Below are 26,238 nucleotides of genomic sequence, written 5' to 3'. Positions count from 1 at the left end.
GGCTTCGTTGGTTGTTATACGGAATAGTTGTGTTGAGGTCTTTCTATACCATCCTCTCAGGTTAGCAAGCCAGGATATTCTTCTTCTTCGTCCTGGGGCCCTTTTTCCTTCAATTTTCCTTGTAAAATGCACTGGAGTAGTTCGTATCTGCCTTGATTTCTCATTATATGTCCCAAGTACTGCAGCTTACGGCCCTTCACGATGTTGACTAAATCTGCGGTTGTGCTCATCCTCCGTAGTACTTCTTCATTGGTGACTTTGTCTGTCCATGGTATCTTCAGGATCCTTCTGTACAACCATAGCTCAAAAGCTTGAAGTTTCGATAGAGTTCTTGTCTTCAATGTCCACGTTTCTACTCCGTATAGAAGCACTAAGTAAACGTAACATTTAAGGAGCCTTATTTTTGTTTTTAGAGCGATGTCATGGCTCTTGAACACAGAGCTCATAGTCAATAATGCACTCTTTGCCTTTCCGATGTGACATTTAATCTCTTGAGTATTGTCCCACGACTCATTGATTATAGTTCCCAAATAGTTGTATTGTGAGACACGTTCAATTCTAATTTGGTTCACATACAGATTTACTCCAGTTATGTTTTGCTTGCTGATGATCTGATGCTATTGGTTTTGCTGGTGTTTATATCTAGTCCATATGTTCTACTTGTTTCAGTTATTTTATTCATTAAGTTTTGCAGCCCTTCTATGGTATTGGAAAACACTATTGTATCATCTGCATACCACAGGTTACTGAGCTTGACTCCATTTATTGAGATGCCTTCATCAATATCTTTTAGAGCCTCTTCAAAAATGTGCTCTGAGTACAGATTGAATATCAGCGGTGAAATTATGCAGCCCTGTCTCACTCTCCTTAAGATTTTGACCTGATCTATATATTCTCCATCTATTCGGAGCACTGATGATTGATTCCAATACAGGTTAGCTATTATTTTCAGGTCTCTTCCGTCAATCCCTGTCCTCTTCAGCACTGTCCATCATTTGTTCATGTCGGACTCTATTAAAAGCCTTTTTGTAGTCAATCAGGCATGCAAAAACATCACAGCTGACATCTCTACATTTCTGAAACAACACCTGTACGCTAAATAAAGCCTCACTCGTACCAACGGCGTTCACAAATCCAAACTGATTGGGCGCAATTTGTTCTTCGCATTTTCGGTAAATTCTATTGTGGATGACTTTTAAAAACAACTTGAGAAGATGGCTCATTAGGCTTATGGTCCTATAGTCTTCACAAACTTTTGCTCCTGGGTTTTTGGGCAACGGTACAAACTCAGATTTGAGACACTCAGCTGATATTTTTCCTGCCTTGTATATGTCATTAAATATTTCAGCTATTATTTTTATTTGTGCTCCATCTAATAGCTTTAGCAGTTCTGCAGGAATTTCATCATCATACATGTACAACACTTTTGGAAAAAATAACAAACGAATGATTAAGAATAATGACAGAACACCTTAGACGAAGCACAAAGTGGATTTCGACTGGTAGGAGTATACAGGATCATATATTTACTTTAAAACCGATAACGTAGCTTTCGATCATGTACCAAGACAGAAACTATGAAAAATACTAAAAGACAAAGAAATGTGCAACAAGTTGCTAAGAATGATACAAAAATATATAATAAGAACAACAATACCGTAATTAGTAATAATTCAATATCTGATACGTTTACAATAAATGGAGGTTTAGGACAGGAAGGAGCACTTAGCCCAACACTATTTCTAATATTTTTCTACAACCACTATTCAAAGTGCACTTTTCTGCACGGTTTTATGTTAGCAAACTTGATATTTTCTCACAGTATAAGATATTTGACATTAGTGTGCAGAAAAGTGACGTTTCTGTGCCGCAAAGTGACGTTTCTGTGCCGCAAAGTTCTTTTCTGCACAGTTGACTACCTCATTCTGAGTAACGTTATATTCTGTTTACATCCGTGGACTACCGCATTCTGAGTAACGTTATATTCTGTTACATCCGTGGTTAAACTTTAGACAAATATATAACCTATAAGACAATTATTATATTTAACTATAGCATAGAAACTAAATTATGGATGTTACAACTGTTTTATTTTACAATTTTATTCTTATTAAACATTTTATAATTATCAAATAACCAATAAGGATTTAGCAACCTGTGCAAGAGACGTCGAATGAAGTAGGTTTTGTGTAAATCCGTGACTGCATAAATATAATGTCAATAATGTGTAATAATTGTTTAAATTTAAACAAATTAAGGCAGTGCATTAATTTTTTAACTGATTTCTGTGCAATTTATTTAGGTATAAGGAATTTAAATTGATTAGTAGGTATTAATTAAATACAGTTTAAAATTTATCACATCTATTATAATTAATCGTCGTTTGGAAATTGTGATTTTTATTTTTAGGAAAAACTGTGCTTGTAGAAAAAGTATAGTGTGAAACACGTGCAGAAAGGTAATTTCTCACTCGTTTGAATTGCGGCACTCGCTTGCGCTCGTACCGCAACTTTTCAAACTCGTGAGAAATTAGTACCTTTCTGCACTTGTTGCACAATATACTATTATGGACGAAATTATTACGAAAAGCACAACAAGGAGTAAAAAGCTGAATGTAGGATAAATCTACAAAGGGTAGAAATCTCGAAAGAAGCATTTGCAGATGATTTGATGCTAATTGTAAAAACTGAAAAATAACTTCAGAATAATTTGGAGGAAAGAAATACTCACTGAAAACGGAATGAAGATAAATAATATGAACAAAAACTATGCAGAAAGAGAGCAGAACTTAATATAGAAACTGAAGGAACAGATCAGGTTAAAACTTTTTCCACCTACCTCTACCGAAAGTATACTTTTCCGGACCTGCTTGTAGGGAGCAAAGTTGTACTTTTCCTCCCTAGGGAGGATTAGTAAAAGGGACGTCATGGTATTTCATTCATGAAATATAACTTATTTTCGCCCTGTACAATATCTATTTTCTATTAGGTAAATATCTATATAATAACGCCAATATCAGTCACTGATCCAAAATAAATTGCAGATACTGGAAGAAGAAGAAACATCAACACCAGAATTGACCATAGACCAGAAATTGCAAAATATAACAAACGCCATAGAAAGCGCCGCAGCGGAAACTATAGGGAAACAAAAGAATAACAAGAAGAAAAACCAGTGGTTTGACCAGGAGTGCAAACAAAGCTTACAGCAGAAAGCAATCAAGAGGCTGGAATTATTAACGCGACTTACAGAAGAGAACAGGGAAGACTACAACAGAGTAAGGACTCAAACGAGAAGACTTTTGAGAAGAAAAAAGAAACAGTACCTAGAAGCACGAATACAGCAACTCGAGGAGGAACACAGAACCGGTCAGTCTAGACAGTTTTATAGGGACATAAAAACAATGCCGGGCATCACGATCAACAGCCCAAGATTTATAAAAGACGATGCAGGACAATTGCTCACAGACGACGAAGAGATAAGCCGCCAATGGAGAAAGTATTTTGAGCAACTCTTAAATACAGAAAACCCCACAACGACAGGGCAACAAAGACAGTACCAGTTAGCCGAACCTGAAATACCAGGGCCCACACTAGCTGAAGTAAAGTCCGCAATTTCGTCCCTAAAAAACCATAAAGCCCCAGGCCCAGACGGCATACAGGCGGAACTACTAAAAAAGGGGGAGACAAACTACATCTTGAGATATATCATCTTATAAGAGATGTCTGGGAAAGAGAAGAAATACCGAAACACTGGCATGAAAGCCATATAATACCTATTCACAAGAAGGGAGACAAACAAATATGTCGGAACTATAGAGGAATATCGTCAATTAATACAGCATACAAGATTATATCCATAATACTGTTTAGAAGACTAACTCCATACGCAGAGGAAATAATAGGCGACTACCAAAGCGGGATTCAGACCGGGAAGGTCGACTATAGACCAGATCTTCGTCCTACGCCAGGTGTTGGAAAAAAACTGGGAATTCAACCGCGATGTACACCAAATCTTCGTGGACTTCAAACAAGCTTACGATTCTGTTAGCAGAGAAGCATTGTGGGAGACTATGGTAGAAATGGGAGTACCTGGAAAACTGGTACGATTAGCAAATGTGAGCACGGAGAACGCTTCCGCACGAATCAGAATTGGCAGCACCACGTCGGAGGAATTCCTCATTGACACCGGACTTAGACAAGGAGATCCTCTCGCCCCCCTGCTGTTTAACTTCGCACTGGAACATGCAGTAAGGAAAGCTCAGCCACAACTGACAAACGGATTTGCCGCCCAAGGATCAAAAATACTATTAGCCTCTGCGGATGACGTGGACACAATTGCACAATCCACCAGAGATGCAAAAGAAGTTTTCACCCTATTCGAGAACGGAGCCAAGGAAGTTGGTCTTAAGGTCAACGAGGCCAAGACCAAGTACATGGTGGTTACGAAGAACCCAAGACCAAGGGTTAGACAAAACGTAACAATTAATGAATACAATTTTGAAGTCGTCAAAGAATTTAAGTACCTGGGAACTATGAAAAGGACGTGGCAGCCAGGATTATCGCAGGAAACAGGGCATATTACTCATTAAGGACCCTACTTAAATCAAAAATACTCTCAAGACCAGCAAAAATAAGAGTATATAAGACAATAATTCGTCCCACAATAACGTATGGAAGCGAAACATGGACTCTGAATCAGCGGGAAACAAAAAAATTACTGGTACTTGAAAGAAAGATACTGCGGACTATCTATGGGCCTTGCAGAGAAGAGACAACAGGAGAATGGAGAAGAAGACACAATGTTGAACTCCAGACAATATACGGAGATGAAAACATAGTACGCTACATTAAATCAAACAGAATACGATGGGCGGGTCACGTACTAAGATCAAGTGACGAAAGACTTCTAAACGCCACATTCTGGGAAAGGCCCGATGGAAAAAGGTCAGTTGGTCGCCCAAGAAAGAGATGGAAGGACGCAGTAGCCAGCGATCTACGCAAAATGGGAGTACAGCAATGGGAAATAGCTGCTCAGGACCGACAACAATGGAGGGAAATAGTAAACGCGGCCAAGACTCACATAGAGTTGTAGAGCCAAATGATGATGAAATATCTATACATTTTAACGTTTATTTATAAAACACCCTGTATTTTGCAAAATGGTAAAAAACAGTAAATTGTTATTTTTATTTAACAACGTTTACATTAATAATTTGACCTATATTTGACAGTTGACAGTTATATTGTACCTACTTGTTAGTTTTAGTTTTAATATATTTTGTTGGTTATTATGAGTTAAATGAGTTATTATTTGAGGAAGGTGGAGAAGCCATATGTATAACATGGGAGTAAAGTACCTTTTCCTCCCTTGAATGATTACTTGCTGACATTCTCGGGAGGAAAAGTAGCACTTTCCTCCCTTGTTATACAAATAGCTATTACATACTTATTAGTAATAATTGAAGAAATATGATCTCCATAAACAAAAAAAAAAACATTGTGTGTGTGTACTTTGTACGCACGTGAGAAGTTATACTTCTATTATATAATTTCAACGAAATAAATATACTAAACAGTTTATTTGAATTTTAGTTGAATATTAAACTAACTTTATATAAAACACTAACAAAAATTAAAAAGAAAAAAAAATATGAATCGTCTGGATTCGAACCCGGGACCTCTCGATCTGTGGTAGAATGCTCTATCAACGAAGCTATCATCGCTCTGTTTACGTGACATCTCGGACATAATTACAAATCACGGTGATAAATAGATCAAGTGATGTATAAAGATGGCATGTTTATTATCTTACCTCCGAGGAAGACAAATCCAAAGACACAAAAATTATAATAAATAATATATTTACTAAAAGCACTAACATATTATTTGCATACCTTATTTGCGCTGATACATACATAACTTGAAAGATTAGCAACAAACTCCATACTGTCTGTGTGCGTATGCGAATAGAATAATAAAAATTCACTCTCAATCGCGCCTAAAGAAGTATAACTTCAAAAATTATATGCAGATAAATATCACGGGATACAAAAATGTAAGTTTTCAAAGCAGTTTAATGATCTGTTCTGATTTTTTATCAGCGAGTCATGGATACTAACGGAAAGGCAAAAGAGCAAGATGCAGGCTCAGTTTTTAAGAAGAGTTAAAGGTGCTACCAAAGTGGATAGAATAAGGAACACAGATATAAGGAACGAACTCAAAATACATTCCACATTGAAGTTAATAGAATAGAGACAGCTGAGTTGGTGGGGTCGTTTACATCGGATGAAAGATACCATACCAGTGAGAAGAGTGTGGGAAGCAAAAATACCAAAGAAGAACAAAAAAATAGGAAGACCAAGACAAACAAGGGATAAAGTAATCGGAAAGAGATTGGTGAGAAGATGAGTGACATGGACAGACGCAAAGCTGTTGATACGAAACCGCAAAGAATGGAAGAAATTTGTGAAGAAATACATAAAATAAACCTTTTACCATTATATGGTAGAAAGGATTTTGATTATACATAATTAATTTTATTTCATTAAGGGCCGGTTGTTCGAACGCTAATCAACATTGATCACTATCAAATACTTAATTATTGTCACAACTGTCAATGTCAACTTTGGTTGGATTGCCGAAAACATAATTATTGATGACAATTATGAAATTATTTAATCAATTATGTTAATAATTGTTATGTTCATTGACTAACTAATCTCATAATTATAATTAACTATGTTTTCAGCAACCCAACCAAAGTTGACATTGACAGTTGAGACAGTAATTAAATATTTGATAGTGATTAATGTTGATTAGCGTTCGAACAACCGGCCCTAAGTTGCACAATATATTAATAAATTACATTATTAATTGATATTATCATACAATGATAATAATATAAATAAATAAATACATTACACTACATTGACGTTAGATTTTAAGTAAGTAGTCAAGTCACAAAATGTAGTCGGTTCGCTAAACTCAGACATAACTGGCTAGTGATTTTAGTAGATAATTTCATTCATAGGAGATTCTGACCAATAGAAAATAGAAAGCTACAGAAATATATACAGATAATTTTTGATAATATCCCGTCGTCAAGTATATTACGTCAGATGCCCTTCGTTGCTACGAAAAAATACATTCAGTGACATTAATGACAATTTATAAAATAAGTTATAAAAGTGATGACTTTCAACCGTAAAATATTTTATATCAACTGTGTGTTTAACAGTACTAATTTGTACTTACATAATGGTAGGGGAGCAAAGTATGCTAAATGTGCAGTCACTCGAGCGCTTTGGGGACCTATTGGGATGTGAAGAGTAGGTATTAAAATCAAAAAAAGTTAAGTAAAGTTTTCCATTTTAGCGGGCGCTCGCCATTTTTTAATTTAATTTTCAATTTCCAACAATCTTTTTTCCGATTATAACGCCATCTCTATCCATAATTCAAAAAAATGTTTCGAATAAAAGTTACTTATTTTTACGTAAGAAATCCAAATCTGCAATAAAAAATGAGAGTTCCTATTTAAGATTTTAAAGTAGCCCCCCACCCCGCCTCCGTAGGGGGTCGTGTTTGATACCATTCGATAGATTTTTCAAAAATATTGAATAAGTGTATTTTACAGTTTTTCGATCTGATCTCTATTTCGCGAAATATCGCGGGATTCGTATTTAAAATATTAAATTTACCCCCACCCCTCTTCGTGGGAAGTCGTGTTTGGTATCATTCGATAGATTTTTAAAAAATATTAAGCACATATTTTTTAGTTTTTCGATCTGTCATTCATTTCGCGAAATATTCGCTTTTTTCTTGTGAAACTTCGGGACCCACCCATTTCCTTATGCCCGGCTCAAATCGTCAGATTTTTTAAATATACACTCTTTTGCATGTGCTTAACTTACCTTATCTTAATCTGACAATTTCGAGTTTTTTTAAGGATAGATTTTTTTTTCGAGCCCCCCTTAACGAACTCCCCTGTGTTAAGAGCCAATATATGGTAGAGGTATATCTGCAGGGTACCAGATTTCTCCCCATATGATAATCTGACGCGCTCGAGTAACTGCAAAAATCCCCGCTTGGGCTCCCCTACCATACATAAATTACAATAAAATTTTGGTTTTGAACAGTTTTATTCATGAAATAATCGCAACAAATTGCACTCGATCTCTAAAATTAATATAGAATTTTTGCCCTCGTGACACTTTGACATAATTTCACTCGCCTTCGGCTCGTGAAATTAAAACTTTCAAAGTGTCACTCGGGAAAAATTCAATAATTTTAGAGCTCTTGTGCAATTACTACTGATTATTTCATTCATAGGAGATTCTGACCAATAGAAAGTTACAGAAATCTGAATTAAATCGATAATTTTTGATAATTGTCCGTCGTTAAGTATATTACGTCAAATGCCCTTCGTTGCTACGAAAAAATACATTCAGTGACATTAATGACAATTAATGTTTTATAAATTATAAAAGTGATGACCTTCAATCGTCAAATATTTATAAAAACTTTGTGTTTAATTGTACTAATTTGTACTTACATAAATAAATTACAATAAAATTTTGGTTTTGAACAGTTTTATTCATGAAATAATCGCAACAAATTGCACTCGAACTCTAAAATTAATATAGAATTTTTGCCCTCGTGACACTTTGACATAAATTAAAACTGTCAAAGTGTCACTCGGGAAAAATTCAATAATTTTAGAGCTCTTGTGCAATTACTACTGATAATTTTTTTGTTTTTCGCCAATTTTGCCAAAAGTGTCTAAATTACTAACTATTTAGTAATTATTAACAATTTAGTAAATATTCTTTTGTCAATTTTGCCAAATTGGCAAAATTACTTATTAAAATCATTAGCCAGTTGTGTGTCTTGAGTTTAGCGAATCGACTATATCACATTATATTAAAACTGTAATAAAAATAGCAAAAATGCAGAAAAGAAAAACAATTAAGTGGTTCTGAATCACAAATATATGAATTGGTCGGTAATTAGTTTTAAAGTTCTTTTAGATTAGTTCCTGATCAATCTTAGAAGGTGGTTAAGCCAAATTGATATTTTCTAATACCAATGTTTCTGTTTTTCATCAATTCTAAAAATTGTGCTATTCTTGAACTGAGTAACATTCACAAAAGGTTTTCAAAAGCCTGCTAAAAAAACTACATACCTGGGAATTATTGCACGCTGATGCAATAATGTAACATATAAACTGTAACAATGATTGGCTGATTAGTGTTGTAACACTAAGATTGTAACTGATTAGTGTTGTTATTGGATTGAGCTAAAGACTACAAAGATCTTTAGGTCTACAGAATACGTCTGCAATTCTTTCTTTAGTGAATAAAGAAAATCAAAATTAGAAAAATTAATAGTTTTCACTATATATAATTTAGAAACCAGATCTATGTATAATACTATTTACTAAAAGTTATAGTTATTAAGGTACCAAGGGTATTATAAGGATAATAACGCTTATTATTGTCTATAGTAATTGCGTTATACGCTATAGGAAGCGTTATTGTCTATAATACTAAATTATTCTTTATATGCAAAAACTATGAATGAATTTTTAATTGATTAGTTTTCAAATAAGTACATTTACCAGCAATAGTCGTAACGTAAATGTGGTAACCATAGTTTTATTTAGGTTATTATTTGTCAACTTGATAGTATTTAACTAGCTATTTAAATTTAATACCCTTGGGCGTTACTTTTCAAAATAACGCATAGGGCGTTATATCATACTTAACTAACTTCGAAATTATGTCATTATTTGTCAAATAATATACCAGTCGGACATTAAATATAATAACGTTTGATACAAATTATTAATTTTTAACTTTCGTCGTGTAAATCGTACAAATATAAAATAACCAGACATTTTAAAATTTCCTACACATCTGAGAATATAAGTGATAAGTAGCGCTATCGTGATGTGTATAACATGTTTTAACTGATTACTGAAAAAGTATATACAGTTGATTTCATGATTCTTTACCCGTGCGTCATTAATACTTGGCGAGATAAAACACATACTTTTTATTTAGCATCATTGTCTTCCACGAGTTCCACGCATAAAACTAATGACAAACCACCTACCGCCTGTTATTAAGTGTAAAGACATATGTATTTTATTTTGCCCGTGTTGAGCTGGCCCCCCCACTTGCAAAAATTAAAAAACAAATAGCCCTGATTTATGAGCTCTCATATTCCGCAAATTTAAAATTTTGAGCTCGTTCCACTGAGCACGAATTTAATATTGAATCGATTTTTGCGGCAGAATTACGAGCTATTTATGAGCTCTTGAAATTATATAGTTTCGATTTTTGAGCTCATCCCCTTCACCCCCAAACAACCCTTTAATTGATTTAACTTAAGAGAAAAATGCTGAGAAAACTTAAAATATATCGTATTGCGGATATAATTCCTATAGCTTATATATTCTTAGAATACACTATTAAATCACGTGCATTTCGATTATTGAGCTACAACCCCTTCGCAAGAAAACTACCCCATCTTCCCGGCTTAAGAGGGAGTTGTACTTAAAATGCATTAAATTAATTATTTGGCGACTACACATCATTTAATAATTTATGAGATCACAAATTACGCGCATTTAGATCAGTAAATTGCAATTTATTTTGTATAGTGCAGTCACTGAAGGTAAAAATCAACTATTACCTTTAATTTCGGTGAACCTTCATCGACTTTCACAAAAATTGGTCAGTGGTTAGAGGATACCTCAAGAAATAAAGGTGACATGGTGCCACCTTGCGCCTTTACCCTGAGGGTGGATACCACCCCTTCTCGGGGGTGAAAATTATTTTATTAAAAATAACTGCACAAATCAATAAAAGGACAAATTATAAGCAACATTTGTTATATAAAGTTAAGTTAGTTATATAACTCAATACTTTTTAAGTTATTAAAGATCAAAGATTTTAATTATTCGTGAAAAAAATGCATGTTTTGAAGCGGTTTTTCGTAAATCACTGAAAAACTGTAAGTTTTTACAAAAAAGGTAATATTAGTTTAATTCGCATAGCTTATATATAAGAATAGACTCTTAAATCACGCGCATTTCGACTATTGAGTTACAACCCCTTCGCAAGAAAACCATCTCATATTACTCCAGGGAAATAAGGCAAAAATATACCATGTTCGGGACACTTGAGCAGCCAGGTTGCAAATGGGTTTTTTGGGTACTATATACCTAATACATTATACATACAAAAATACCCGTCACAGTTCGGACGAGAAATTTAGTTATTAACAAATAAGTGTCAAAAATGGCAGATTTTTCGTTTAAATCGCTACGGGTAAAAATAGGATAATTAAATATCTTATTTATACTGTTATTCTGGTAGTAGATGAGGCAAGGTTTAAAATGGCAGTTTTTGAATTTCGGTTCGATCATTTGTTGCTTCAGAAATTGCAAAATAAGACTAAAATTTCGAAAATAAAAAAAAGTGCTATAACGTTTGTGAAAATGACCTTAAGACTTTCATATTGCACGAAAAGTTGAGACAAACAGTCCATATAATGTACAAAAAATTTTAAGACGATTCGTCAATTAGTTTAAATTTTATTCAATTTGTTTATCCCAATGAGCTTTTTTTTCGCAATAATATTGTTCAGAAAATAGTAATGTAATAGAAATTCTGTGAAAACCACATGAAAGAAGAAAAGTCATGATTTCAAAGTATTTAAAAAAATCATTAAAAAGTAATTTTTATTATTCCGAAAAGATTTTACTAAAGTAGGGTCATTTTTAGTTCATAAACAATTTGAATAACTTTGTTAATATTGACTGTAGATTAAAACTACTTTGGGATTTGAAAATCTGGTATTTTTATGCGAATTTTCAAAAAAACACTTTTTGCCTAGGTTAATTACAGTCAAAGTTAGCCACTTTTTTTTATTTAATTGACAACTACTTTGTTTATAACAATTAAGCAACCCAACTAGCGCCATTTCGAAGTTGAAGGTATATAGTTTATGTGTAAAAGTTTGAGTAAACTTTAAACTTCAACAGAGTTGTTAATAAAGCTTTAAAAATAACGTTCTAACGAAATCGATTTGTGGTCGGTGGAAATGAATTATTAAAAACCGTGCACTCAAAAAATTAAACTGATTCTTCAAACATATGCTGCGATTAATATCTCCAGAGCTTGTTGATAGATTTTGATCATAATTTTTTTAAATTGTATGTACTCGTAGTCTTGTAGAGTACGTTATGTACGTAAATCCCCACCTAACATTTCAAAATGTTAGGGGGAGTTCCCCTTATCACTCAGGGATATGAAAAATAGATTACGACCGATTCTAAGACCTACCGAATATACATATATAATTTCATAAAAATCGGTCAAGCGGTCTCGAAGGAGTATGACAACTAACACTGTGACAGGAGAATTTTATAGATGTAAATATATAGATGGGTATTAACAAATAGGGGTTGGTGATGGAAAAGTGTAAATTAAGGGTTGTATGTATTTTTTAATCCTACATCATATCCAATTAAGATAGACAATTTTGTACAAGAAAATAAAAAAAAATGTCAGGGGGGCAACCCCCTTATAACTTATGGATATGAAAAATAGATTAAAACCTATTCTCGGTCCCATAGGATACACTTGTAAAATTTCATAAAAATCAGCCAAGCCGTTTCAGAGTAGTATGGTAACTAACACTGTTACAGGAGAATTTTATGTATATTGAAGTAACTGTGAATTAAATAATAAAAGTGGCTAACTTTGACCGTAATTAACATAGGCGAAAAGTTTTTTTTTGAAAATTTGTGTAAAAATACCAGCTTTTGAAATTCCAAGGTAAATTTACTCTACAGTCAATATTAATAAAGCTATTCAAATTGTTTTCAAGCCAAAAATGACTCTACTTTAGTAAAATGTTTTCGTAGTGACAAAAATTACTTTTTAATGGTTCTCTTCAATAATTTGAAAACAAGACTATTGTTCTTTCATGTGGTTTTCACAGAATTTCTATATAATTATTATTTTCTGAACAATAACATTACAAAAAAAGCTCTTTGGGATAAACAAATTGAATAAAATTTAAAATAATTGACGAATCGTCTTATAATTTTTTGTGCAGTATATGGACTCTTTGACTCAACTTTTTGTGAAACATAAAAGTCGTAAGGCCACTTTCGCGAAAGTTATAGCAAATTTCTTATTTTAGTTTTATTTTGCAATTTTCGAAGCAACAAATGATCGGACCAAAATTAAAAAACTGCCGTTTTAAACATTGGCTCATCTACTAAAAGAAGAATACTATAAATAAGATATTTAATTATCCTATTTTTACCTGTAGCGATTTAAACGAAAAAACTGCCATTTTTGACCCTTATTTGTTAATAACTAAAATTCTCGTCCGAACTGTGACGGGCATTTTTGTATGTATAATGTATGAGGTATATAGTACCCAAAAAACCCATTTGCAACCTGGCTGCTCAAGTGTCCCGACAAAAACCTTATTTCCCTGGAGTATATTCCCGGCTTAAGAGAGAATTGTACTTAAAATAATTTAAATTAATTACTTGGTGACGAAATATCGTTTAATAATTTATAAGCTCGCAAGATATACGCATCTCAATTATTGAACTGCAATTTTCGTTCTATAGTGCAGTCAATGAAGGTAAAAATCAACTATGACCTTCAATTTCGGTAAATCTCCATTCATTTTCACGAAAATTGGTGAGCGGATAGAGGATACCTCAAGAAACAAAATTAACAATAACAACTTGCGGTTTTAGCCTGGGGTATGTCACCCCTTCTCGGGGGTTAAAATTACTTTATTAAAAATAACCCCACAAATCGAGAGAGGGACAAATTCTAAGCAGAATTTGTTATATAATGTTATTAAAATAAATCAATACTTTTTGAGTTATTAAAGATCAAATATTTTAATTTTTGTGAAAAAAAATGCATGCTTTAAAGCGATTTTTCATAAATAACTCATAAAACTGTAAGTTTTTACAAAAGAGTTTTCATCGCTAAAATTGAAGCTAATAAAGAATATAATAAATTGCTTACTTAAAAATAATGTTAATTTAAAGTAAGTTATAGGTAATTAAATGTATATTTTTTCTGCGACTATTCAAATCTAAGGATTCAAGCTTAAATAACGGGAAAGAGATGCATTTTATGTAACACTTACTAAATACTTGTCAAAGTACTTAAAAATACCTATCAAATGAGCTCCAGACAAAGTTGATAACATCAAAATTTATAATCCAAAATTTTTTCCAAAAAAATTAATTTTTTTTAATAATTCTGTTAATTTTTATGATATCAGGCACATCCAACTATTTGAAAGGTAATTCCAAGAGCTATAAAACTGTATTACATTTAATCTTTCAAATAAGTACTTTATTTTTTTAGGATAATAGTAAAGGGCTCCTGTTACATTGTTCTCGTAGTTAAATTTAGGCTTAAACGTTTCTATCTTAGTTATTTTGATTCATACAGAAATCAAAAGACAAGTAAAATCTTTGCTAATAAAAAAACTCCAATCTTGTTATCTATCATTTTTTACGTGTATCGAGTATTGTTGGAGTTATTATTTTAAATATGATTTAAAAAAATCAAAATTTTTCAAATTTTCGTAAATTATTTGCTTTTGATAAAACTCCAACACTACTCGATACACCTAAAAAAATGATAGATAACGAAATTTGAGTTTTTTTATTAGCAAAGATTTTACTTGTCTTTTGATTTCTGTATGAATTAAAATAACGAAGATAGAAACGTTTAAGCCTAAATTTTACTACCAGAACAATGTAACAGGAGATCTTTACTCTTATCCTAAAAAAATAAAGTATTTGAAAGATTAAATGTAATACAGTTTTATAGCTCTTGAAATTACCTTTCAAATAGTTGGATGTGCCTGATATCATAAAAATTAACAGAGTTATTAAAAAAAATTCACTTTTTTGGAAAAATTTTTGGAGTATAAATTTTGATCAACTTTTTCTGGAGCTCATTTGATAGGTACATATTTCTAAGTACTTTGACAAGTATTTAGTAAGTGTTACATAAAATGCATCTCTTTCCCGTTATTTAAGCTTGAATCCTTAGATTTGAATAGTCGCAGAAAAAATATACATTTAATTACCTATAACTTACTTTAAATTAACATTATTTTTAAGTAAGCAATTTATTATATTTTTATTAGCTTCAATTTTAGTGATGAAAACTTTTTTGTAAAAACTTACAGTTTTTGAGTTATTTATGAAAAATCGCTTTAAAGCATGCATTTTCTTTCACAAAAATTAAAATATTTGATCTTTAATAACTCAAAAAGTATTGATTTATTTTAATAACATTATATAACAAATTTTGCTGAGAATTTGTCACTTTCTCTATTTGTGGGGTTATTTTTAATGAAGTAATTTTAACCCCCGAGAAGGGGTGACATATACCCCAGGCTAAAACCGCAAGTTGTTATTGTTAATTGTGTTTCTTGAGGTATCCTCTATCCGCTCACCAATTTTCGTGAAAATAAATGGAGATTTACCGAAATCGAAGGTCATAGTTGAGTTTTACCTTCAGTGACTGCACTATTATAGAAAGAAAATTGCAATTCAATAATTGAGATGCGTATACTTTGCGAGCTCATAATTTATTAAACGATATGTAGTCGCCAAATAATTAATTTAAATTATTTTAAGTACAACTCTCTCTTAAGCCGGGATTATGGAATGGTTTTCTTGCGAAGGGGTTGTAGCTCAATAGTCGAAATGCGCGTGATTTAAGAGTTTATTCTTAGAATATAAGCTATACGAATTAAACTACTATCAACCTTTTTTATAAAAACTTACAGTTTTTCAGTGATTTACGAAAAACGCTTCAAAACGTGCATTTTTTTCACGAATAATTAAAATCTTTGATCTTTAATAACTTAAAAAGCATCGACTTATTTTAATAACTTTATATAACAAATGTTGCTTATAATTTGTCCTTTTATTGATTTGTACAGTTATTTTTTATAAAATAATTTTCACCCCCGAGAAGGGGCGGTATCCACCCTCAGGGTAAAAGCGCAAGGTGGTACCATGTCACCTTTGTTTCTTGAGGTATCCTCTAACTACTGACAAATTTTCGTGAAAATCGATGAAGGTTCACCGAAATTGAAGGTAATCGTTGATTTTTACCTTCAGTGACTGCACTATACAAAATAAATTGCGATTTACTGATCTAAATGCGCGTAATTTGTGATCTCATAAATTATTAAATGATATGTAGTCGCCAAATAATTAATTTAATGCATTGTAAGTACAACTCTCTCTTAAGCCGGGAAGATGGGGTAGTTTTCTTGCGAAGTAGTTGTAGCTCAATAATCGAAATGCACGTGTTTTAATAGTTTATTCTTAGAATATATAAGCTATAGGAATTATATCCGCAATACGCTATATTTTAAGTTTTCTCAGCATTTTTCTCTTAAGTTAAATCAATTAAAGGGTTGTTTGAGGGTGAAGGGGATGAGCTCAAAAATCGAAACAATATCATTTCAAGAGCTCATAAATAGCTCGTAATTCTGCCGCAAAAATCGATTCAATATTCCTATTTTTAAGTAGTGGGGGGGGGGGCTCAGCCCCCCACTAAAATATTAAATTCCTGCTCAGTGGAACGAGCTCATAAATCAGGGATATTTGTTTTTTAATTTTTGCAAGTGGGGGGAGGGGGAGCAGCTCAACACGGGTTGTTATTTTTATGAATGCTCTTGACTCTACATTGAAAAGAGACAGGTATAAAAAAGATGCTTGGAGATGTTTTCAGATTTTAAGCACAATTTGTGACGCTTCTGGTTTGTTTACTTGTGGCTGTCAGTTTGTTAGATTTTTTGCTGTTTTTTGTCCTGTTTTTGCATTTAGAAGTTACTTATATTACACAAACAGTTGTTTTCACAACTAATTTTATAATGGAGTTTGAAATTTTATGGTAAGTGTATTTTATTTTGACAATAATTTACATACAAAGTTAACCTCATTCACACAGTTAAGGAATGGTTTTGTTTAAGTTTCCGCAAAAGTGAAAGAAATGACAAAAAGAAGATATTTTATTAAAATTTTTTAGATTATGCCTGGAAAAACTCACAAGCACAAGAACTCGTTTTAAATTGTATGTTAATTTTTAATTACATTATATTTATTTGATAACGTCAAATTTTATAACATAATCCGGGATCGGAGTAGTAGCCACTTTATGTCACTTGCTGTTGCGTGGAGTAAACTTCCGACTTATTTCGTACGCTTTAAATGATGACGCACGGGTAAAGAACCATGGTCTCGACTATAAACTGCTATCCATTACCTTCAACGTTTAAGTAAAAGAAAAGCTCTAGCTGTTTTCCTTGACTAGAAACAAAATCAATAAAATAGGAAAGGGCTATATTGTTTTTCAAGATTTGGTCTAGGGTCAGATCAATTTTTTTAATACTTTCCAGTTGGATGTAATCTAATGATTGCCCATCTGAAACAAAATATAAACTGTAATAATTAAAATTGTGTGCACATTTGAGGAAGTAATACTATATTTATTAGATAAAACGAGATATGCAGAACGACATTCATCATAGATATAAAATATATCAACAAAAAACACGATGACATTATTATTCTGGTCAATATAGTCATCTGGTCATCTCAAGTCGGGTGTCGTTGTCAAAATACAAAATAATACTTAATTAAACAAAAATGTTGTTGCTTAGTAAACAATTCTTCTAATAATTTATTTAATCTGACTCATTTATATCGGCAATTCAGACATGTATTATACATTTTTTAAAGTAGAAGACTTTAAAATGATATGGATAAATAATTTGGTAAAATTGTGGCTTATTTCCCATTGAAAATAGTTGATTATAAAAATGCCACCAGGAAATAGCTTCAGAACAACGACGTCATATAAACTCGTCACTAATTCTAGTAAATGAAATGCTCGCTGTATAGGGATAGCATGTCAAAAAATCTGATTATTCCCTATATATTTTTTCAAATTTAGAATATGGCAACAAGGGGAAAATTACGTGCATTCCTTATTGTTTGACTTTTCCTATATTGGGACCGTGCAAGTTGCACAAAGCGACACCTATTTCTACGCTCTGCACTTTTATTCGCACTTTTACTTGTATTGACCAATTACGTTAGTCCTGGTTGCTGGATAATTGTCAAGGCCATGGCCCAAAAAAATAATAAGAAAAAATAAGATTCAGGTTATGTGATGAAAATGTAAACAATTGTATGTAGTAAATAAAATTAGTTATTAAAATGCAGTACTGCAAGCAAAACACAATTAATTAAATTTACCTTTATATAATAACTGCATATCATATAAATATTGTGGAGCAACATATAATTTTTCTCCTTCAATGACAGTAGATAGGAAATGTACGTCAATTTGACAATTTCAATTGACAATATGAATTATTTAAGAAAGTTGCAATATTTCTCCGCTATTCGCGCACGATCGTTTCACGTATCCCTTCCAAGTACTTGGACACCGCGAATACCAGTTGTTCTATATCCCTACATTTAGGGAAAACCAAACCATTTAGGAAACCAAACTGTGTTTCGCTTAGTTGTAGTTCTATTTTGTTGTAAATTCTTAATTTATTTTTTCGGTATTTTCTAGGGCCTGTTTGTTATGCCCTGTTTATTATTATTCGAATAATTCATTATATTTCTGATTTAATGAAACCTAATTTTGATTAAAATGGTCGATAGCAAACAAATCATTTTTTGAAACTAACATGTAATTTTACCTGAATTGTCCATATTTTCCATTTTTGACAATTTGCTATCTATTAATTTTAGTACATAATATAAGCTGCTCAATTGTTGTTTCACAGCAAGATCACTTTCTCTTCCAGAGTCACGAGATCTCTAAAAAATGAAGGAAAATAAAATAAAAATCTTGTACTTTTTGATGAACATATACAGAGATAATTTAACCTACCAAAGTTTGTATTTCGAGAGATATTAAATCTTTGGTACTTTTTAATTCATCACAGCTGTCTGTTAATCTAAGTATACTTAAAAAAATGTCAGTGGGCAACTGATTTTCGCGTAGGCACTAAAAAATAACAGAAAAGATATTAGAAAACTACCTAATAATTCAAATATGTACAAATATTTGAGCTTAACTAATGTTGACCCTCCTTAAAGTATTTTTTGGTTCTTGAAGGTCGGCTATGCTATAATAAATTGTTTTCTGTACAGAACCGTTCTCAGAACTAAACGGGCATCCTTATCACTCCACTTTATTCTTACGTTCTTAGAAGCAATAGGAGTAATAAGTGATAACGTCCTTTCATGTGATACTCTTTTTCCATCTATAAAATATGTGTATCCAATTTATATGACAAATAGACAGTGTTTGTCATGTAAAAGTCTTCGTTCACACTACCATATGGGACTCGTCTGTGTTGACAACTTATTAGGTAGAGCCAGATTGGGAGAAAGAAAAAACAGAAAAGAGTGCAAAATATGATGTGGAAGGGTAAACTCTGGATGTATCGTCGGAATAAAATGTTATTTTAGTCCTAAAATAGCTCAATAACTTCCAGCAAGATTGGATCCGCAGTTCACCTATTTTGCCATCTACTGACATCTTGTTTCAGAGGTTGCTATTAGCGTACAAAGGCATGTTATGAGAGGTGTTCCTGATGAGAGGTGAAACATAAAAGCACGTGAAGAAGAATGGTGGAGCTATGAGTGCGCTAATAACCGGCAAAATAACGCAAAAGAAACATGGAAAACATAATACGTTGTGAAAAAAAAAGATATAAAACTAGTAGAGCTGGGAAATTATCAGTAGTAGTTCACGAGAGCTCTAAAATTATCGATTTGTTTCCCGAGTGACACTTTGACAGTTTTAATTTCACGACCCGAAGGGGAGTGAAATTATGTCAAAGTGTCACGTGTCACGAGGGCAACAAGTCGGTAAGAATTTTAGAGATCGAGTGTAATTCACAGAGATTATTTCATGAATAAAACTGTCTTTTTAAATCATTTTAACTAATATTTTATGGATATCTTCACTTGAATATTTGCAAAACCTATTTTTTGGTGTTATCTGTGACAAGTTGTAAAACATTAATTGTCATTAATGTCACTGAATGTTCATTTTTGCGTAGTTACGAAGGACATCTGATGTAATGCTTGACAACGGGATATCATCAAAAATTATCGGGTATAATATCACAAGAGAGTGAGAATAAATTGAAAATAATGCGACAGTTTTTCGAAAATTTGTTGTCTTTCGAAGATTTGTTGACGAGAGCCCGAAAAGTTTTCCAAACACGTTGAGTCTAGGTATACGTTAACGTGTACGCAAATAAAAAAGTTAGGTAGAATTAAACGTCATAACAAATATTTTTCTATCATACAAACACTAAACATATCAAAATAGCGTGTATCAAAATATACAGTCACTGCCCACGCTAAATAGTCACTAGCTTGATGAAGTTTAACTTTTTTATTTGCGTACATTTTAGCGTGTACCTAGACACAACGTGTTTGGAAACCTATTTTTGACGTTTTGACGTCACGACTATCACGGTCCATTAAACACGTGATCAAATATCTACTATGTACTATACGATTGGAAGTTAAAATAATCAAAAAATAATTGCTGTAATTTTTATTTCTGTGGCTTTCTATTGGTCAGAATCTCCTATGAATGAAATATTCAATAGAAACCTATAAATTTACATTGTATTGATAGGTTCCCACGTTTAGACGTATCGGAGGAGTTTAGCAACTGCCACTGTGATAAAATAATTTTTTAAATTCTCCTGTGGTAGTTGGTTTAAACTCCGTAGTTTGTAACTTCTCAGAATTTTCTTTCAAAAGAAAAACATACAGTTTAATTTTTTTTAAATAAACAAAAAGAAAATACATAGCACATTATAAATAAACGAATTTATTTTTCATTTTTAAGAATAGTCAAGAATAATTGTATTCAATTACATAAAAGAACTTAAGAAACAAATAAAATGAACAGGGCATAACCAAAACCAAAGGTAAAATCGATGATATTTATAGCAAATTTTCAAAATGAAATATGTGTTTCTATACAATGTTTTTGTCGGACCATCAAATGGTTAGTTGAACTGCTGAGAGTTAAGGAATCATTTTTATAATAATGTTACGAGAATCAAAAATTTTGTCAATTAGTTCTTGTCGTGTATTTATATTTTCTTGACAGACCATTTTTTTTAAATCGACCGTACATGGAATGGTCGGCAATGTTAAAATCAGGTGATCTAGGTGACTCTTGTATGAGACCATCGCGTCCTATCTATTTCCCTAAGATGCATGAACATGTTGACGAACAGTAACTAAGGAATATGGTGATGCCCCATCGTGCATAAAGAATATTTACCTCGGGTATACTACCACTGGCAAGTATATTCGGCAAAATATTTTGTCAATTTAAGGAAATGGTGGGTCGAGAAAATGTAAATACACGACAAGAACTAATTGACAAAATTATTGATTCTTGTAACATTATTAGAAAAATGTTGCCTTAGCTCTCAGGGGCCAATTAGACAGTTGACGGTCCGACAAAGACGTTGTATAAAAACAGATGAAGTTCATTTTGAGAAGTTGCTATAAATCTCAACAATTTTACCTCTGGGTTTCGTTATGTCCTGTTCGGTTAATAGTGTACTAAAGAAATGGGAGCCTATTAGTTGTCTGTCTATTATTCCTCATCATCATCATCTTGGTGCTACAGCCATTAGAGGACCTAGACCTTCTCAAGCTTTCTCCGCCATTCTGTTCTGTCCCTTGCTTGAATTTTTCAGTTGCCGATTCCGATCTTTCAATATATCCTATATATTGCCTCTGAACAGCAAAATATATATTATTGTTTAATGAAATTTATCTGTGAAACTAAAATTAACCTCTAAATTTATTAGTCCTGATAATTTTATATATTATGTACGTATGAAAAAAGAAGAAAAAGAAGATGTATAATGGAAAAATGTGGTGAGCAACTTGGATAGTCCATAGCAGCCAGCTGCAGCTTTTGAACTGAGTAGAGAGCTGTGGAAGAGTTTGCTATGGAACTCTAAGGACCTCATGCCTTGTTTATGTATGAATAGAAAACAAAAAAGTTGTGACTGGCTAATTGACACCCAAGTCTATGCCATAAAACAAAAAAAAAGACTCCGAACTTCACGGTATCTTGTGTTACCCTGTCCATCCACCTCAGCTTTGGTATACCCCGTCTTCTCATTCCCAAGGGTTGCGCTATTAGAATCTTTTTTATCATGTTCGATTCAGGGGTCCGGGCTACATGTCCTGCCCACTGCAGGCGGTTTCGCTTAATTATAGTGATATCTTTTCCACCAAACGTATGCTTGTAGATATTCTGCAGTTCAAAATTGTATCTATTACTCTATACAAATATTTTTCGTCTGCTCAAACGCATGAGTTTTGCGGGATATCTATTCCATGCCTCGTAAAATGGGTTTCGTTAATAGGGCCCTATGCAATAAATTATGATTATCGGTAATCCACCTAGCAAACTGTAATCTTGGGATTCCATTTCCTAGATGCAATGGTTGAACTTGGATGTGACAAGGGTGGAAATTATTATTTTTTAACACTCTTGTCAACTTTTACTAAGAAATTGTCTGCTTATTTGCATGGTACTTATTTTAGGATCTGCTCCCATTGCATCAATGATATTGTAAACGCTTTAATTGTCGTTCAGATTTTGATTTAGGAAATCAAATATTTTAGTATAGCTGCCATTTTTTATCAGATTTCATTAACAACATTTTCTTGAATTTTTCGTGTCCGTCTAGTATTCTGCTAGAACTATTAACATCGACATTTGTCATATTCAACCAATCACGACCAGTCTCACCCCAAAAGCTGAGTACTGTTCGCTCGAGATATCTCTTGTTCTTAGTTACAGCTTTTAACAACTACAGGAAAATAAGTAGTATAATATATAAGAATTTACCTACCAGCCAAATCATAGCTTGGTTAATATAATCCGGGTCAGCAATCAAATTGAACAGTGGCAAAATGACGCCGTTTACAAAAATTTCTCGAAGTACATATCGTAAAGGTTTGCATTGAAAATCTTCATCTGGCAGTAATATGTATAAAATAATTTCGGTGAGTTCACATAGAAACTCTGAAATAAGAGAATAAAAATATAATAATTAAAGATATAAATGCAAGCATTTTTTATTTTGCTTAGGTTATAAACTAGCTAAATCGAATTTTATTAATCGCTATGGCATAATAATACTGAAATAGTAACACTGAAATTCTTATGTATACATAATTCAAAATAGAATGGACAACATGCCAAGTATACAGTGATGAACGCGCTAATAACCGGCGAAATAATGCAAAAGATGGAAAACATAAAACATTGTGAAGTAAACAGAGATGAAACTAGTAGAGGTGGAAATGATCGATATAAACGTATAAATTAACATTACATTACATAGTTTCCCACCTTTAGACGTATCGGAGGAGTATGACAACTGCCACTGTATCAGGAGAATTTTATAAAATACTCCTGTCACAGAAGTCTAAAGGTGGGAAACTATGTAATGTAATGTTAATTTATACGTTTATATCGATAATTTCCACCTCTACTAGTGTCATCTCTGTTTACTTCACAATGTATTATTTTTTCCATCTTTTGCGTTATTTTGCCGGTTTTGCCATTTTAAAATGTTAAAAGTAAGCAAAAATATTCTCATCGATTAAAACATGATTACATTGTGTTAAAACGTATAAATTATGTTTTTCTGATGTGATTCTAACCATTTACAAATTAAAGCTGGAAAAAATCAGAAAATTTAAACCTGATAATTTGATTACAGCAGTTTTCAAATAAAGAGAATATGTTATTTGATACTCAAATATGATAAACAAATGATAAGGTAATAATGGGAATAAAGCACAAAAATTATATATTTAATTCTAATTAAATAGTTCTGAAAAATAATATAAAACTATCGTATGTTGGACACAAAATAAACTTTTTCGTCTCATAATTTAATTACATTAAATTTAAGATATACATATAAAACATACAGTTTTCCAACGGATCTTTGCACAAACGTAATGACTGATTTGCAAACAAGTTAAATCAAAGCATTAAGTGAAACGTACGTCGGCATGTACTGTCAATGTAATTATGTATTAGGAAATTGCTATTATCCCGGTGGACGTATTTTATAAAGTTATTTTATTGAAGTGTTTGATCTTTTTTCACTATTGAGGAGATTCATGGACTCTCATTAAACAGCTTGAACTTCATACAGACTGTTAAAAATATAAAGATAAATATGGAATGACAATAGATAAATTAAAAAAACCAAAAAATTTAACAGTAATCTCGAAAATAAACAAAAATTTTCCGTTCGACAAAACTGTATAATAGCCACACTCATGTAGTATAATGACAATTTGTAAGTTAATAGTTATTTATGTACCAAGTCAGTAAAGTGACTCTTTATCGAACGAGTCTGATATTATGAGCCGAGCGAGCGTAGCGAGCAAGGCGAATAACAGACGAGTTCGATAAAGAGTCTTTACTGACGTGGTGCATACAAAATTTTATCGCCAATCATAAAGAACATTAACACTTACTTAACACTTACTTAAGTATATCCTTCTAATGAAAAAAGAGTGTGTGTACTTAGTCCTTATAATAGTCTAAGTATGTCAATAACCATTAATATTAAACAAAAAAGTTTTCCTTACGGGGGATTCGAACCAAGTACTTACACGTCCGTAGCTTGATACACATACCGCTAGCCTACGCAACCACTTGCTAGACCCGGCCGATAATAGGTATAAAAAGAACAAATAGGCAAGTAAAAAATGTAAAAAAAATAATTGACATCAAATGAAAAGACATTATAGATAAATCATGGTAGATTCAATGATATGAAAAAGAACTTTACGTACAATATAAAATGTAATAGTAATTTTATTTTTATTGAATTACCTTCATCATTAAAAATAATCGTTATCAGGTGCATTTAATAAGAAATTTAGCACTTCTTCTTGCGGCAGGGTTTTTGATTTTTTGGGAATGTAATTCCTTCCTTTTTGTTTCAAAAAAGCTGTAAGTTTTTTATAATTGCTTATATCTATGTCTTTATTTGTGGTCAAAGTTGCCTTTAACATTGAATAATAGGATCACATAGTCGATGGAGAATATTATTTAGGCAATTCAGAGAAATATGCTAGTAAAACACTTTCACTATAATTTGTAATACAATTTGTTTCACGCCATGCTTCAAATATGTCATATTGCCTATTGTATTTTTCGATGGATTTTGCTGGGAGAAGCTCTGAAACTGCCTCTAACGATTTCTTGCGTATTTCAGGTGGCGTTCATGTAATTTCTTCCATTTCCAAAGCAGCACTACTGTACTATAATTTGATATTCGTTTAACACTTTTATTACAATAAATACAATTTTCAATTTAATTTTTTTAAATATGACAGTGATGATACGTGACTTCTGCATACCGCTTTCGATTTTTAATCGATAGATAGTTATCAATATTGAATAATTACTAAATCGGTAAAATTTTGATTAATTTTATATGAATATAATTGCAAAATACTACAGAATTTAACTTTTTGGCATAAATTTAATTAATAATAACGTAAATTTTTTTTTTTTTTTTTATTAGAAAAAGAAGTCCACCAAAAGGTTATTAGCGACAGAACAAAATATAAATAACAAAAGTAAACAACTACAGGTTGTACAGAATGTTTATGGATTTTAGATAATTAACTATATTGTCGCAGGAATAGTTTTGACCTAGAGCCTGTGGTAGAGCGTTTGGGATCTTGTAGCGCTGTCTTTCTTGGTCATATTTACTACAAACTATTAAAAAGTGTTCGACTGTTAATCGGACATTACACTGATCGCATATAGGTGGATTACTCTTTGTGAAAAGGTAAGAGTGCGTTAACCTGGTATGTCCTAGACGTAAACGCGCAACCGCAATTTGTTCTCGTCTATTGCGCGACGATGGAAACCACTGAGACACATTATTTTTTATTTTATTTAACTTACAATTAGATTGAGACCACTCATTTCGCCACAAACACAACACTTTATTTTTAAAATAAGCTTTTAAGTCACTGGAAACACACTTGTCTATCGGCTCCGAAAAATCACTTAAAATTGCCTCTCGT

At 32.3% G+C, this 26,238-nt stretch overlaps 1 protein-coding gene across 2 annotated transcripts in view; it reads right to left on the bottom strand.

The window, feature by feature from the left end:
• Positions 1–26,238, bottom strand: part of LOC114339787 (sorting nexin-13) — a 236,149-nt gene that overhangs the window by 110,285 nt on the left and 99,626 nt on the right. The window contains exons 6-9 of one of the 2 annotated variants that reach the window (XM_028290473.2): positions 23,022–23,194; positions 18,995–19,111; positions 18,801–18,921; positions 17,351–17,509 (exon numbers count right to left, since the gene is read on the bottom strand). In XM_028290473.2, the coding sequence (XP_028146274.2) occupies positions 17,351–17,509; positions 18,801–18,921; positions 18,995–19,111; positions 23,022–23,194 (570 nt within the window). The remainder of the gene's footprint in view (positions 1–17,350; positions 17,510–18,800; positions 18,922–18,994; positions 19,112–23,021; positions 23,195–26,238) is intronic. The other variant, XM_028290474.2, reaches the window with a different exon arrangement.

Source organism: Diabrotica virgifera, chromosome 4 (assembly GCF_917563875.1).
Source record: "Diabrotica virgifera virgifera chromosome 4, PGI_DIABVI_V3a".
Classification (NCBI taxonomy): domain Eukaryota; kingdom Metazoa; phylum Arthropoda; class Insecta; order Coleoptera; family Chrysomelidae; genus Diabrotica; species Diabrotica virgifera.
Note: the sequence above shows the minus strand (reverse complement) of the source record. Positions and strands in the feature narration are given on the sequence as shown.